Consider the following 16380-nt stretch of genomic DNA (forward strand, 5'->3'; position numbering starts at 1 on the left):
GAGGTGTGAAGAATCAGCCAGCGGGGGACCAGAGCATTAGAAATGGATTGGCGCCGTTTCCCCTCGAAAGATAGGTTGGTCAAAAGTATCAAAGACCTTTCCTTCTAAACGGTGCAGTTTAGAGGACCGCGCTCGTACTAACTAGATTCTCCTGCTTAATGTTCCTCTTCTTGCAACCTCCCTGCCTTCAGAAACATCTCATTGACTGCACCTTTGATCCCTCATCCTAATCCAATCCATTTTAAACTTTTACATTTCTATGCTCATTTCAACAGGCAATATTGAAATGAAAGTTGTGAAAAGACTTTTAATAACAAAAACTTGGATATTTTAATAAAAATGTTAATATGGAAAAAGTCAGATATTGAAGAGCGAGTCAATCTGCATTTACTGTATAATTGATAGTGTGATCAGCACAGGAGGCCATTCAGCCCACCTTCTTTGCACTGGCTCTATGGACGCTATTCAATTAGTCCCAAGCCTATTATTTCCCCACAGCACTAAATCTTTTCAAGTATTTATATGAACATACAAAATCGGAAAGGTAGGCCACTCAGCCCCTCAATCTTGCTCTACCATTCATTAAGATTATGGCTGATCTGATTGTAACCTCAACTCCACATAACCTTTCACACCATTATTTGTCAAGAATCTGTCGCGCTCTGCTTTAAAAATATTCAAAGACTCTGCTTCCACAACCCTTTCAGGAAGAGGTCCAAAGACTCACGAGCATTACAATCATCTGTCTTAAATGGGCAACCCCTCATTTTTAAACAGTGACTCTTCATTCTAGATTTTTCCACAATTCACCCTGTCCAAAGCCCTTAGAATGTTGACAATTAAAGTGTCTCTTACTCTTCTAATTTCCAGCAGACTCAAGTCTAGCCTGTCTGATCTTTTCTCAGACAACATGCCTATGGGTGGCATGGTAGCACAGTGGTTAGCACTATTGCTTCACAGTGTCAGAGATCCGTGTTCAATTCCCGGCTTGGGTCACTGTGCGGAGTCTGCACGTTCTCCTCGTGCCCACGTGGGTTTCCTCCGGGTGCTCCTGTTTCCTCTCAACTCGCGAAAGACGTGCTGTTAGGTGAATTGGACATTCTGAATTCTCCCTCAGTGTCCCCGAACTAGCGCCGTAGTGTGGCGACATGGGCATTTTCACAGTAACTTCATTGCAGTTTAATGTAAGCCTACTTGTGACACTAATAAACATTATTATTATTCCAAGTAATCTAGTAAATCTTCTCTGAACTGCTTCTACTGCATTTACTTAATTAAGGTGACCAATGCTCTACACAGCACTCCAGATGTGACCTCATCAATGCCCTGCATCACTAAAGTTATTTATTCATTTATTAATTAAATTAAGAATATCCAATTTTTTTTTCCATTAAGGGGCAATTTAGCGTGGCCAATCCACCTATTCGGCACATCTTTTTGGGTTGTGGGGGTGAGACCCATGCAGACACGGGGAAAATGTGCAAACCACACACGGACAGTGATCCAGGGCCAGGATCGAACCTGGGACCTTGGCACCGTGAAGCAGCAGTGCTAACCACTGCACCACTGTGCCGCCCACATCACTGAAGTTATAACCCCTACTTTTGCATTCAATTCCCTTCGCAATAAACGGTTTCCTAATTGCTTGCTAACCCTGCGTACTAACCGTTCGCGACTAAAGGACTAGAACATCTAGAGCCCTCAGCATTTCAAAGCTCTGCAATCTCTCCCCATTTCATAGAATCCCTACAGTGCAGAAGGAGGTCATTACTTAGATCAGGCTTGTCCAATGTGTGGCCTGCAGATTGGATGCGGTCATCGAAGAGCACCAATGAAAACCCCAGAGATAATTTTCAAAATGTCGATAAGTGCAGTGGAAGATGGGTGGCATGGTGTCCATGTGAGTTTCCTCTGGGTGCTCCGGTTTCCCCCCTCAGTCCAAAGATGTACAAGTTAGGTGGATTGGCCATGCTAAATTGCCCCTTAGTGTTCAAAAGATGGGGTTACTGAGTTCAGATGATTAGGGTGGGGCCCGAGCCTAGATAGGGTGGTCTTTCTGGGGGTTGGTGCAGATTCACTAGGCCAAATGGCTTCCTTCTGCACTGTATGGATTTTATCATTCTAAGATAATTGCTCCTCCAATCACCGAATGCTCTTTTCCTACATTTCCTGATGGGCTGGAGCACTCATGAGCCAATGGTGGGGGAGAGGGGGGTTTGCAGGAGTGAGCAAGTGTGTCAGTTGGCTCACTCCCGGTCTCAGGATTCTCATTCACCCCCACACACCAACCGGCACTCAACCACTCACACAGTCAGTGAGGGAGTGAGCACCCTGAGACACGTTTACACTCTAATGGTTGTCTCTGGGTGCAATGTAACTACAAAAAAGAGTCCAAATGCTGAGAATGACTCCACTATCTAAAGGCACTTTTTCCCCAGCCCCTGGCAGGCAACACTCCGCCGAGGCCGCATACTATGCACTCCGCTCCAACGGAGCTCCTCAGTGCAGGAAGAGATCGGGGCGCCATTTAAAAATAGCGCCAGGATCTCGCGACTCCCCCCCAGAGGTGACCCCCAACTCACCTACATGAGGGGTCTTCGGAACCCCTGCACCCCATCTCATTTGGGCAGGGCACCCCTGCACCCGATCCCCGGCATGGGCAAAATGCCAGCCTGGCTTCATGGCACAGCCAGCCCGGCAGCACCACCTGGGCACCCAGGTGGCACCAGCAATGCCAGACCAGGGCTGGTTTAGCACAGTGGGCTAAACAGCTGGCTTGTAATGCATTACAATGCCAACAGCGCGGCTTCAATTCCTGTACCAGCCTCCCCGAACAGGTGCCGGAATTTGGCGACTAGGGGCTGTTCACAGTAACTTCATTGAAGCCTACTTGTGACAATAAGTGATTATATTATGATGTCCGGGTGCCACCCTGAGCACAGGAAATTTCCGGGGAGATCTCCCTCTCCCACCCTCCCTGCAAACGCCTGGTCTCTGTTTGTGGGGACCAGTACTAAACAGCACCCGGCTGGGGTCTCCTAGGCAAGGCCGGTAGATCTGGTTAGCACAGTTAAGCGAGTTTCTAAACTCACTTAACTATGCGAGACTGGGTCCCGCCCATTGTTAGATCTGGTTAGATCTCGTCAGGTGCAACGACCAGCGGGGATCCCGAAAGAGGCATCTCCCGGGATCTATCAGCCGCCTGCTGTTCCGATTCCAGTGGGACGAGGCTGGTAAAACGTGCCCTCTATTTAGTACTCATTTATTATTCAATTAATTATGGAGGCTTTTTTTTGCTCAGCAAGTTCTCTCTTTTCATACACGGGTTTTTGTTTTAAATTCATGTTTAATGTGGTGTAAAACACTACATTTCTGAAATTTGGTCTCCCAGAATCTGAGAAAAAGTTAAATATGCCCCCTACCACGCAAAAAGTTTATACAAGTCAGACTTAGAAAATGTCTTTTTTTTTTAATTCTTCCAGCCAAAAATTGACAACTTCACATTATTTGCCAGATCACTTACTTAACCTATCTATGTCCCCTTGTGCCCTCTTCACAACTTACTTTTCTACCTATCTTGGTCTCATCAGCATCATCCCAATGTCTTTTGAAAGCCAATATCGACGCTGTTTCTGCTACCCTTTCAGGCAGTGAATTCTAGATCACAATAACCCAGAATATTTTAAAAAAGCCATCTCTGATTATTTTTACCAATCACCTTAAAGCAGTGCCAGTGTCTTTCTGGCACTGCACACCATTTCTCCTTTGCTATTCATTTCAAGTTGACCACATCAATTTCTTCTCAACCTTCTCTACCCCCAAGAACAAACCTAGCTTCCTCAGACTCTCTACAGAATTGAGGTCACCCATCCTTGTAAACATTCAAATAAAAGTCTTAATTCACCTATTCCAAGGCTTTGCATATTCCATGAATGCAGTGCCCATAATTGACACAATATTCCAGCCGAGACTTAACTAATGTTTCATAAACTTCCAGCATAACTTCCTTGTTTTGTATCCTATTCTTCTATTAAAAAACTCTTCAACCCCTTTTCAACTTGTCCTGTCACCTTTAAAGATTTGTATGTATACACCGCAGATTTTGCTGTTCTGTTCCCATTTCATCAATCTATGCCCTCCTGAAGTTGTTAATCCTCATAATTTACTACATTTCCAATATGTTTGTCGTCTGCATGCTTTGAAATTATGCCTGTAAACCTAACTGCAGGTCATTATTATGGATGAAAAAGTGTGATGGTCCTAATACTGACCCTGTGGAAAAAACTCTTAAAGTACAACTTGCTGTTGTGCCCTATTGCCAATTTTGTGTCCATGTTACCACTGTCCCTTTAAGTTTTCTAAAAGTCTATTATGCGGCGCCACCCTCATTAATCCTCTGAATTATAAAGAAGTCAATCAAGTTAATCAAACAAAAGGTGTATTCAACAAATCTGTGCTGACTTTTAATTTTTAGTCTATACTTTTCCAGATGCTAATAAATTTGTGCCAGATTATTGTCAATTTCCCCCAACAAACTACATTAAGCTGACTGGCTTGAAGTTGCGTTGCTTATCTTTCTCCTTTTTTTCAAAGTGGTGTAACATTTGCAGTACTCTGGCACCACTTCATCTCTAAGAGAGATTGTGGCCAGAGCCTCTGCAATTTCTGCCCATACCCTCAATAACTTCATAAGTTATATAGGAGCAGAATTAGGCCATTTGACCCATTGGGGCTGCTCCGCCAACTTGGGGCACACCCTCATCCTAACCCAGTAACCTCTACTTTATGAACTGTCAGTCATTTATATTTTCACAGTAACTTCATTGTAGTGTTAATGTAAGCCTACTTGTGACAATAAAGATTACTTCCCCTTTATGTATTTTAATCCAAGTCAATATTGCTACTGCTTCCTCGTTTTCTGCTAAATTGGCAAGAATTCCTTGTGCACTCGGGCCTTTTTAATTTAATTAGAGAATGGTCCTCAAACTCCCTATCGCAGTATCAAATTAGCTCTTCCATCATTTCACAGTTGTCATTGTCACCGTTATGACTGTGTCTATTCCATACATTTATCATTTGGAAGATCAAACTCCTGATACTGACCTTGTACTTACCTTTAATTAGTTTCAACTTATGATTTTGGACTACACTTGCAAGTTAACAATCATTGTACAAATTGATCTTTTCCACGGAGTTGTCTTTATTCTTTCACAGCCGTGCAATTTAATCATAAATGTTACAAGTTAAGCTAGGTCTTATGGCAAGTTCTTCACCCTGAGCCTATTGCCTTATGCTGCTCTAAAGTTTTTCATTACTTCACATTAGTCCCATTAATTGCTTTCAACTGAAAATTCATGGAAAGGAATTAAATACTATATTACCTTACTTGATCCTCCGGTTCCAAGTAATTTTATTATGGAGTAGGCTCTTTCCTTAACCACAAAAGTTTCATTGGCAGTGAAAGTTGGTACTGGAATCTGACAAAATAAATCCAAAGCTTCAAGTAAAATTTCATATTTAAATTCAGAATACACTCAATTATTTCTTCAGCTGATATACCTTATTGAAAATTTGAATTGTAATCAATCATTACCCCCAATTGTGGCAGAAGCTGAGAAGATCCATACTGTTTGAGCTGATCACAATGCTGTTGTGGTGTTGCGGGAGTAGGTGGGAAACAGGTGTAAAATTGGGAAGCTGGTATAAAATTATGTGGAGTCGAAATCTGTCCAGATTGGCTCACAAGTGGAGTCTGTGAGCTTCAATAAAGAAATACCCACAGCACTTAATTAGTTGAGATTACATTTGAAATAATATCAACATGTTTTAAGAAAGCATACATCTAACTTCAATGAATATTTAACAGAAATGACTATTACCTGCTTGAAAGATGATGGGGAATTTTGTTGCTGGGTGTCTGACAAATAGATGCTGTTCGAATTGTACTTTTACCAATACAGCTAGTGGATGGAACTTTCTTTGGAGCGATCATCACACCAGCCTGATTAAATATTGGTCCATTAGCCTGTATTAAAAAAAAAATACTCTCAGCAAGGGTGACTAGTAGATAACAAGTTATGGATAGCAAAATTCAATGTTCATTGGTGAGACCAGTCAAATTTACATTATTAGGGATTTGATTAAGATTGAAAGGAGTGATCACAGCCTCCCTAATCTTTGTGTTGGAGATTTAAGTGCCAATGTTTGTAAACAACTGTTTAGCAATACAAAAGATACAGAAGTTACAAAAACCCAAATTAAACCGCAATTTTTAAAAAGTAAAGACCATCTTAACGCACTTGAAAATTCTGGCCAGAGACAGTCGAACAGATTTAAATTTGGCTGAGGGAGTGGAGAAATCATAAAGTTCCTTCCAGGAAGTGAACCTGGACACAATAAGACCATAAGACATGGGAGCAGAATTAGGCCACTTGGCCCATCGAGTCTGCTCCGCCATTCAATCATGGCTGATATTTTCTCATCCTCATTCTCCTGCCTTCTCTGCTCGGGGGTCACGGAATAGATCAAATCATAGCAATATTTAGCAAAGCTACCACACTTAGGCATTTCTATTTTATTCGAAGAAAAAAGGCATTTATGGTCATGAAGAAAAATGCCACAAAACTAAAATGAATTCAATACGGGCATTGTTAAGAACCATTAGAATGACGAAGAAAAGTGTCATATTACAGAGAGCAAAAGAAATTAGAGGGAAAAAAAGCAGAATTTGTAGGAGTGACCACCGGGTCAGTCCTCATGGTGACAAAGTCTTGTCTTCACAGTGAGGATACCGTCCATCGTGTAGTGTGACACTGTCATCGTGCGAAATGGGATAGATAACAAACAGATCTACCAAGTCAATACTGGACAACCATGAGGTGCTGTGAGCCATCAACAGCAGCAGCATTGTACTCAGCCACAATATGTAACCGCATGGCCCAGCATATCCCCCACTCTACCATTATCACCAAGCCAGAGGATCAACGCTGGCTCAATGAAAGGTATGCCAGGAGCAGCACCAGGCACACAGAAAAATTAGGTGTCAACAAGTGTAACACAGGACTACTTGCATGTCAAACAACACAAGCTGCAATTTATAGACAGAGCTAAACAATCCCACACCCAAAGGATCAGATTAAGCTCTGCAGTCCTGCCACACCTAGTTGTGAATGATGCTGGACAATTAAGCAACTCACTGGAGGAGGTGGCTTCACAAACATTCCCATCCTCAATGATGGAGGAGCTCAGCACATCTGTGCAAAAGACAAGTCTGAAGCATTTGAAATAATCTTCAGCCAGAAGTGCCGAGTGGATGATCCATTCCAGTCTCCTTCATTGGACCCGAGCATCACAGATGTCAGTCTTCAGCCAATTCAATTCACCCTTGTGAGATCAAGAAATGGTTTAAGGCACTGGATACTTCAAAGGCTATGAACCCCGATAATATTCCAGCAATAGTATTGAAGACTTGTGCTCCAGAACATGCTGCTCCCCTAGCCAAGCTGCCCCATTACAGCTACAACACTGGCATCGAGCCGGCAATGTGGAAAATTACCCAGATGTGTCCTGCACACATAAAGCAGGGCAAATCCAATCCAGCCAATTACCACCCTATGAGTCTACTTTCATATCACCAGTAAGGGATCATCAACAGTCCTATCAAGCAACGTACTTAGCAATAAACTGCTCACTGACATTCAGTTTGGGTTCTGCCAGGACCACTCCGCTCCTGACCACATTACAGCCTTGGATCAAACATGGACAAAAGAGCTGGGGCTGGATTCTCTGTTTTGGGGACTATGTTCCCACGCCGTCATAAAACCTGTGGACTTTCGCGCCATAAAAATTGGCATGAAAGGGCCACATATTCCTAGCCCTGCAGGGGTATAGTAGGGACCCGGCGTAAAACTAGCAGCTTTTGCTGCAGATACGCACTTCCAGGTCAGAGCCCGCGCATGCGCACGTCGGCGGCCTCCAGCGGCCACGCCGTACTCCATGGCGGACTGACTGCGGAGCTGGACATTAAAAATAGACCCCTCGAGACTTCCGGTTGCGGTTATGCGGAGCTATGTCGCACATTCGGCGGCTCCCGCAAAAACGGACTTTTGGGCTCTTTTCAGGGCCGCCAAGGGCACTTTTTCGACGTTTCCCGGTGTGGCAAGGAGTTAATAATAGCTCCCCGTCAGTATATGACTTTAACTAGGAGCGGGGCGACAAAAAAGGTGGTGGTGGACCCGAAGAAGGGAGGGAAGAAGGACAAAATGGCGGCGGGCGGAGACCAGGCAGCGTGGAGGCAGTGGGCGGAGGAGCAACAGGAGGGAATCCAGCGCTGCCTCAGAGAGATTAAAACGGACCTGCTAGAGCCGATGAAGGCTTCTAGTGATAAGCTGCTGGAGACACAGACCGGCCCAGGGGGTGGCGATCCGAGAGGCTCGACAAAAGATCTCTGACAATGAGGACGAGATCTTAGGTCTGGCGGTAAAGGTGGAGGCGCACGAGGCGCTCCACAAGAAATGGCAGGAGCGGTTCGAGGAGATGGAGAATCGGTCGAGGCGGAAGAATCTGTGGATTCTGGGCCTCCCGGAGGGGCCGGACGTGGGGGCCTATGTGGTCACCATGTTGAACTCGCTGATGGGAGCGGGGTCCTTGGAGCTGGAAGGGGCCCATAGAGTGTTGGCGAGGAGGCCCAAGGCTAACGAGCCTCCGCAGGCGGTGCTGGTGCGGTTCGTCGATTGGGAGTGTGTGCTCAGGTGGGCCAAGAAGGAGAGGAGCAGCAGGTGGGAGAACGCGGAGGTTCGGATATACCAGGACTGGAGTGCGGAGGTGGCAAAGAGGAGGGCTGGGTACAATCGAGCGAAGGCGGTGCTGCACAGGAAGGGGGTGAAGTTTGGCATGTTGCAGCCAGCGCGACTGTGGGTTACCTACAAGGACCGGCACCATTATTTTGAGTCTCCGGAGGAGGGGTGGGCCTTTGTTCAGGCCGAGAAGCTGGACACAGACTGAGGGTCGGGATGGGCGATTGGGGACTGCGGTGGATATGTAATGCCTATTTTTGGTTCGGGGTGGGGGTTTCTCTGTGTTTTTCCCTTTCGGGTTGGGGAGGGTGGATGGGGGGGGGGTTGGGCACTGTTTTGGATGGTGGCGGGGCCTGGTAGGTGGAGAGCACAGGCTTTTTACCCGCGCCGAAGACGGGGGGGGGGGGAAGCGAGGATTGTTTCCCATGCTTAGAACGGAGGGGGGAGGGGGAGAGCCTGTGGATGGGGAGCGGGAGAGGAGGGTGTGCCGCACAGTGGGAGGAGTCGAAGGGGAGGCGGGAGTGGCTGGGGTCAGCAGGAGTCAGCTGACTTGCGGAAGTGCAATGGGGGGAGTAAACCAGCTAGGATGGGTCCTAGCCGGGGGGGGGGGGGGGGGGGGGGGGGGGGGGGGGGGGGGAATCGAGTTGCTGCTGCTAAGGTCAAGGAGGAGCTGGAGTGAGTGGGTCGAGACGGGGGTATGCCGCTGTGGGGAATGGGCCGGGTGTGGGCGCGTGGCTGGCCGAGGAGGGGTCATGGCTAGTCGGCAGGGGAGGGGGACGGGTAGCCCCCTGATCCGGCTGATAACCTGGAATGTAAGGGGACTGAATGGGCCGGTTAAGCGGTCCCGCGTGTTCACACACCTGAAGGGGCTCAAGGCGGATGTGGTTATGCTCCAGGAGACACACCTGAAGGTGGCAGACCAGGTAAGACTGAGGAAAGGGTGGGTAGGTCAGGTGTTTCACTCGGGGCTAGATGCCAAAAATCGAGGGGTGGCGATCTTGGTGGGAAAGAAGGTGTCATTCGAGGCGTCGAGCATTGTGGCAGATAATGGCGGTAGGTACATAATGGTAAGTGGTAAGTTGCAGGGAGAGAGGGTGGTACTGGTCAATGTGCATGCTCCGAACTGGGACGATGCGGGTTTTATGCAGCGTATGTTGGGTCGGATCCCAGACTTGGAAGTGGGGGGCCTTATAATGGGGGGATACTTTAACACTGTGTTGGATCCGGCACTGGATCGCTCCAGGTCTAGGACGGGTAGGAAGCCGGCGGCGGCTAGAGTGTTGAGGGGATTTATGGACCAAATGGGAGGGGTGGACCCTTGGAGATTTGCAAGGCAGGGGGCTAGGGAATTTTCATTCTTCTCACAAGTCCATAAGGCTTATTCTCGAATCGACTTTTTCATTTTGAGTAGGGCGCTGATAGCGAGAGTAGAGGATACCGAGTATTCGGCAATAGCCATTTCGGACCACGCCCCACATTGGGTGGACTTGGAGATGGGGGAGGAGAGGGACCAGCGCCTGCTGTGGCGTTTGGAGGTGGGGCTATTGGCGGATGAGGAGGTGAGCGAGCGGGTCCAAGGAAGTATAGAGAGGTACTTGGAGACCAACGACAACGGTGAGGTCCGAGTGGGGATGGTATGGGAGGCACTGAAGGCGGTGGTGAGGGGAGAGCTGATCTCCATTAGGGCTCACAAGGAGCGGAGGGAGCGGGAGACGCTGGTGGGGGAGATGGTGAGGGTAGACAGGAGGTATGCGGAAGAGCCTGAGGAAGGATTGTTGAGGAAGAGGCGCAGCCTCCAGGCCGAATTCGACCTGGTGACCACCAGGAAGGCTGAGGTGCAGTGGAGGAAGGCCCAGGGGGCGGTCTACGAGTATGGGGGAAAAGACAAGCCGGATGCTGGCGCATCAGCTTCGGAAGCGGGATGTAGCTAGGGAGATCGGGGGAGTTAAGGACAGGGGAGGGAGCGTGGTGTGGAGTGGGGTTGGCATCAATGGGGTCTTCAGGGACTTCTACGAGGAATTGTACCGATCCGAGCCCCCACGGGAGGAGGGAAGGATGGGCCGTTTCCTGGACCAATTGAGGTTTCCAAAGGTGGAAGAGGGACTGGTGGCGGGACTGGGGGCCCCGATTGGGCTGGAGGAGCTGATCAAAGGGATAGAAAGCATGCAGGCGGGGAAGGCACCGGGGCCGGACGGTTTCCCGGTCGAGTTCTATAAAAAAATATATGGACCTGTTGGGCCCGCTGTTAGTTAGGACCTTTAATGAGGCATGGGAGGGGGGGGCTTTACCCCTGACGATGTCCCGGGCACTGATCTCCTTGATCCTGAAGCGGGACAAGGATCCCCTGCAATGTGGGTCTTACAGACCGATTTCCTTGCTAAATGTAGATGCCAAGGTGCTGGCGAAGGTCTTAGCCACGAGGATTGTGTGCCGCAGATCATCCATGAAGACCAGACGGGGTTCGTGAAGGGGAGACAGTTGAACACGAATGTGCGGAGGCTTTTGGACGTTATCATGATGCCGGCGAGGGAGGGGGAGGCGGAGATAGTGGTGGCGATGGACGCTGAGAAAGCCTTCGATAGGGTAGAGTGGGGGTACCTGTGGGAGGTGCTGAAGAGGTTCGGGTTTGGGGAGGGGTTTGTCAGGTGGGTTAGGCTGTTGTATGTAAGGTTTCGGGCAATTCGGCCCTTTTGGAAAAACTCAGAGACTGTAAACTGACTTTTCAGCCAAGATAACAGAACCAGTTTTCCCAGCAGGCTTGGCCCGCTGAGCTGAGTAGGGACATAAGTACATAAATATTTACAAACACCCCCCTAGGAGCTACAAGGAAGAAGGAGCCAGACAACAAGATAACATCAAGACACAGACAAAGGGGCACGGGAATACACAGGAGGCTTGCATGCAAGCAGGACAATGGGATGGTCATAGCCCCATGCAAATGTAAATGACCTGGCCTCCACCAGAGCAGAATCCAATTAACACCCCATCAACATAGCGAGGTGAGAATAGCAGCCATCTCCGGAGCAGCTGGAAGACACTGAAATTCTCCACAGAAGAGCCTAACCTCGTTAAACTAGAAATCAGACTGTCTGAGTCCAGCATATTGCGCTGGAAAAGCCCCTAGAAAATCAGCGGTAGAGAAAAACCAAGTTGGAGGCGGACCTGGGGGAGGTACTCCAATCTTGACAGGAGCTACCGGCAGAAACTCACTGGGAGGAGGGGGGCGGAGCCAGCGCCAAATTCAAATCGCGCAGGTCTGCCTAGCTGGAAGAAGCGGACCTGCAAGGAATACCCGGAAACATACAGCTCTGACCGGCTCAAAGGGGGCGGGACCAGCGGGAACTTTAAAACTTACCTTTTTCAATGCAAAAGGGGCTGGCCGATCACAGAACAAAGCCAGGTAAAGCAATATAAAAGGGGCTGTGTTTTCAATTGGGGGGCTCTTCGTTCTTGGCTCGACCTCTGCACCCCTGACTTGACCTCTGCAGCCTGTGACCGTAAGTACTCTGCAGCAGCTTGCGAAACTCCCTTGACTTTAATAGTGGTTGAGGCTTTGGGGAAGGGAACTTGTTTTGTGCCTTGTGATATTGCTAAAACCTGTGTAATCATAAGAATTTTCGTTGTGTCCGCTATATTACTTTTGAATAGACTTAGTTGTGTTAGAGCATAAGATTTTATTGTGTTTCTTCTGTTGATGATTTTGACCTGGGTTTTACAATAAACCTTGATTTGATGATAATTGGAGTCGTTTAAATTCTTCAATCCTTCACCAGCGATCTCTGACCAAGTCATTGTTAAAATACTCCTCACCTTAATTCCGGGTTCAAGAATCGAGGGTCATCTTGAGCGATTCACTCAGGACAGACTGCTGGTTAGGAAATAAACAGCAGTGTCCTATTCTCTCTCTTGGGAAAGCTACTCTAGTGGAGTAGGAACCGGGTGGGTGTTGCCCCACCGGCAAGAGAGAGAATCACCTGGGTATTGGTAGGGGTCTGGAGATCTGTGTGATATAAGTCTCAGGCTGTCGGTTAGGAATAAACGGCAGGCTTGAATCAGTGCTCTCTTCAGTGGAAGTGTCCCAGTGCGACATCCCCTGGCCTCTGAAGTTTCAGTGCCAGCTGGAGAGAGACACACACAGACATCCAAACCCCAGATATCGGCCCAGTAGTGGAGTAGCGGAGATGGCACCCTCTACATGTATGAGGTCCCGATGGCGAGTGTGGCCACAAATAGGAGGAGGTCAGAGTACTTTCGGTTGCACCGAGGGACGAGACAGGGGTGTCCCCTGTCCCACCTGCTCTTCGCACTGGCGATTGAACCCCTGGCTATGGCACTGAGAGAGTCGAGGAACTGGAGGGGGTTGGTGCGGGGTAGGGAGGAGCATAGGGTGTCGCTTTATGCGGACGACCTGCTGCTGTATGTGGCGGACCCGGTGGGAGGAATGCCAGAGGTAATGAGGATCCTTAGGGAATTCGGGGACTTTTTGGCGTACAAGCTCAATATGGGGAAGAGCGAGCTGTTCGTAGTTCAGCTAGGGGGCCAGGATAGGGGGATTGGCGAGCTCCCACTAAAAAGGGCGGAGAGGAGCGTCAGATATTTGGGGGTCCAGGTGGCCAGGAGCTGGGGGGCCCTGCATAGGCTTAACTTTACAAGGCTGGTGGAGCAAATGGAGGAGGAGTTCAAGAGGTGGGACGAGTTGCCGCTGTCCTTGGCGGGTAGGGTGCAGTCAATCAAAATGACGGTGCTCTCAAGGTTTTTGTTCCTGTTCCAGTGCCTCCCCGTGTTTATCCCGAAGGCTTTTTTCAGGTGGGTTAACAGGAGTATAATGGAGTTTGTGTGGGCGCGAGGGACTCCCGAGGGTGAGAAGGGTGTGCCTGGAGTGGAGTCGAGATGGGGGGGCTGGCACTGCCCAACCTCTGTGGGTGCTACTGGGCCGCCAATGCGACAATGGTGCCGAAGTGGGTGATGGAGGGGGCTGCATGGAAGAGGCTGGAGACGGCGTCCTGTGTGGGTACGAATCTGGGGGCGTTGGCAACGGCGCCGCTTCCGCTCCCTCCAAGGAGGTATACCACGAGCCCGGTGGTGGTGGCGGCCTTCCAAAATTTGGGGGGCAGTGGAGGCGGCATAAGGGGGAAGTTGGGGCCTCGGCGTGGACCCCATTACCACCGGTTCGCCCCAGGAAGAACAGGTGGAGGGTTTTCGGGGTGGCACAGGGCAGGGATACGAAAGTTGGGGGACCTGTTTGTGGATGGGAGGTTCTCGAGCTTGATTGAGCTGGAGGAGAAGTACGGGCTCCCCCTGGGGAACACCTTCAGGTACTTACAGGTAAGGGCGTTTGCCAGACGGCAGGTGGTGGAATTCCCACGGCTACTGCCACACACAGTACAGGACAGGGTGCTCTCGGGGGGGGGGGATCTCGGCAACTTACCAGGTGATGCAGGAGGAGGAGAAGGCCTCGGTGGTGGAGTTGAAAGGTAAGTGGGAGGAGGAGATCGAAGCGGGGACGTGGGCAGATGTCCTAGGGAGGGTGAATTCTTCCTCTTCGTGCGCGAGGCTCAGCCTCATACAGTTTAAGGTGCTGCACAGGGCACACATGACCAGGACAAGGATGAGCCGGTTCTTTGGGGGTGAGGACAGGTGTGTTAGGTGCTCAGGGAGCCCAGCAAATCACACCCATATGTTCTGGGCATGCCCAGCGCTGGAGGAATTTTGGAAGGGCGTAGCGAGGACGGTGTCGAGGGTGGTAGGATCCAGGGTCAGACCGGACTGGGGGCTCGCAATATTTGGGGTGGCAGAGGAGCCGGGAGTGCAGGAGGCACAAGAGGCCGGAATTCTGGCCTTTGTGTCCCTGGTAGCCCGGCAAAGGATTCTACTTCAGTGGAAAGATGCGAGGCCCCCAAGCGTGGAATCCTGGATCAGCGATATGGCAGGGTTCATTAAATTGGAGAGGGTGGAATTCGCCTTCATAGGGTCGGTACAAGGGTTCTTTAGGCGGTGGCAACCGTTCTTAGACTTTCTGGCAGAACGATAGACATTGGTCAATGGCAGCAGCAGCTCGGGGGGGCGGGGGTTTACTTTATTTTTGTTTGTGTTATTTACACTGGAGGGTCAGAGGGGGTGTATACACCTGTTGTGTTAAGTCGGGGTGTTAATGTTAATTTATTATTTATGTACCGGGGGGGGGGGGGGGGGGGGGGGTTTGGGGGTTGCTTTTTTAGATTGTGTTTTGTACTTAACCCTGTTGGGTTCTTTTTTCTTTCTCATTTTGTTATTGATATTTTATGAAAACCTTTAATAAAAATTATTTTTTAAAAGAAATAGACCTTCGATCGGCCGCGCGCCGGCCCTGACCGCCTGCTCAAACATTGCCCGGTCGCGTATTAGGCACCCCATGCCCTCCAATTGGCCCCCCCGCCACGCTAGTATCCCGACCGGCAGGACCAAGTTAGATCCACGCCGTCGGGGCTTCGGCCGGTCGGGGGCAGAGAATGGCGGGGCGGGCCACCAGCAATGGCCGCAGGTAGGTGATATGCGGTGCAGCGTACTCAGAGTACGCCGTTTCTCGGGGGCCGGAGAATCGGTGCCAATCCCAATTCGTGCTGGTCCCAATTTTGTGCCGCAAAATGGATTCTCCGCCCCGGCTGAGATTTTGGCGTCAGGGTGCGGAGAATCCAGCCCCTGATCTCCAGAGGTGAGGAGAGAGTAACTGCCCTTGACATCAAGGCAGCATTTAATTGAGTATGGCAATTACAGACCGGTCTGTTGAACATGATTTTATATTCCAGGGGCTGGTTTAGCGCAGGGCTAAATAGCTGGCTTTTAAAGCAGACCCAGGCAGGCCAGCAGCACGGTTCAATTCCCATACCAGCCTCCCCAAACAGGCGCAGGAATGTGGCATCTAGGGGCTTTTCACAGTAACTTCATTTGAAGCCTACTTGTGACAATAAGCGATTTTCATTTAATTTTTCATTTTCATTCTATCCCAAATAATTGCTTTCCCATGACTCAAGTTAAACAGATTGGTCCGTAATTGCCGAGCTTATCCTTGTATCCTTTACTGAAAAAGGGCATTATATTTGCAATTCTCCAGTCCTCTGGCACCTCCTCTGAGTCAAGGGAAGATTGAAAGATTAAATTTTAATGTCCAATTGACAGGCCAGGTAGAAGATAAGTTGATGGGATTTGGGGGAGGGGGTGGGGTCAGACCTCTGAAGTAGGTTGGAGGTCAGTGGGGAGATGGTTAGTTGGGCCAGGCCTGGGTCATTATACTAGTTATCCAGAAGTCATAAGAAGTTTTAATTAGTCTAATTTTTTCTGAGTAGCAATTCGTGAAAGCCTAGCAGAACCATCTGAAGTTTGCGATTTAAACTCAGATTGGTTCACAGCACAGCACAGCCCAGACGAAGTCTGTACTGCTGGGCAGCTGCCATGCAAATGCTTACCTGTGAAGTTCCAAGAGGGATTCCCCAGCATACTTTTGGGGTATCCCCCAATTCTACGCTGGGGAGCTCGGAAGAAAAGTATTGACCCATGGCGTGGAGAAAATCATATGTATAAAAAATGAGAGAGATCAAAGGGCTTCTGA

General features: G+C 49.2%; 1 protein-coding gene across 1 annotated transcript in view; it reads right to left on the minus strand.

The window, feature by feature from the left end:
• The window catches only part of ttk (ttk protein kinase), an 84242-nt gene that overhangs the window by 30274 nt on the left and 37588 nt on the right, over positions 1–16380 (minus strand). Inside the window, 3 exon segments of the mRNA XM_072499811.1 lie at positions 5382–5477; positions 5594–5759; positions 5880–6025. Of these exon segments, the coding sequence (XP_072355912.1) occupies positions 5382–5477; positions 5594–5759; positions 5880–6025 (408 nt within the window).

This window comes from Scyliorhinus torazame, chromosome 4 (assembly GCF_047496885.1).
Source record: "Scyliorhinus torazame isolate Kashiwa2021f chromosome 4, sScyTor2.1, whole genome shotgun sequence".
In the NCBI taxonomy this organism is placed as follows: Eukaryota; Metazoa; Chordata; class Chondrichthyes; order Carcharhiniformes; family Scyliorhinidae; genus Scyliorhinus; species Scyliorhinus torazame.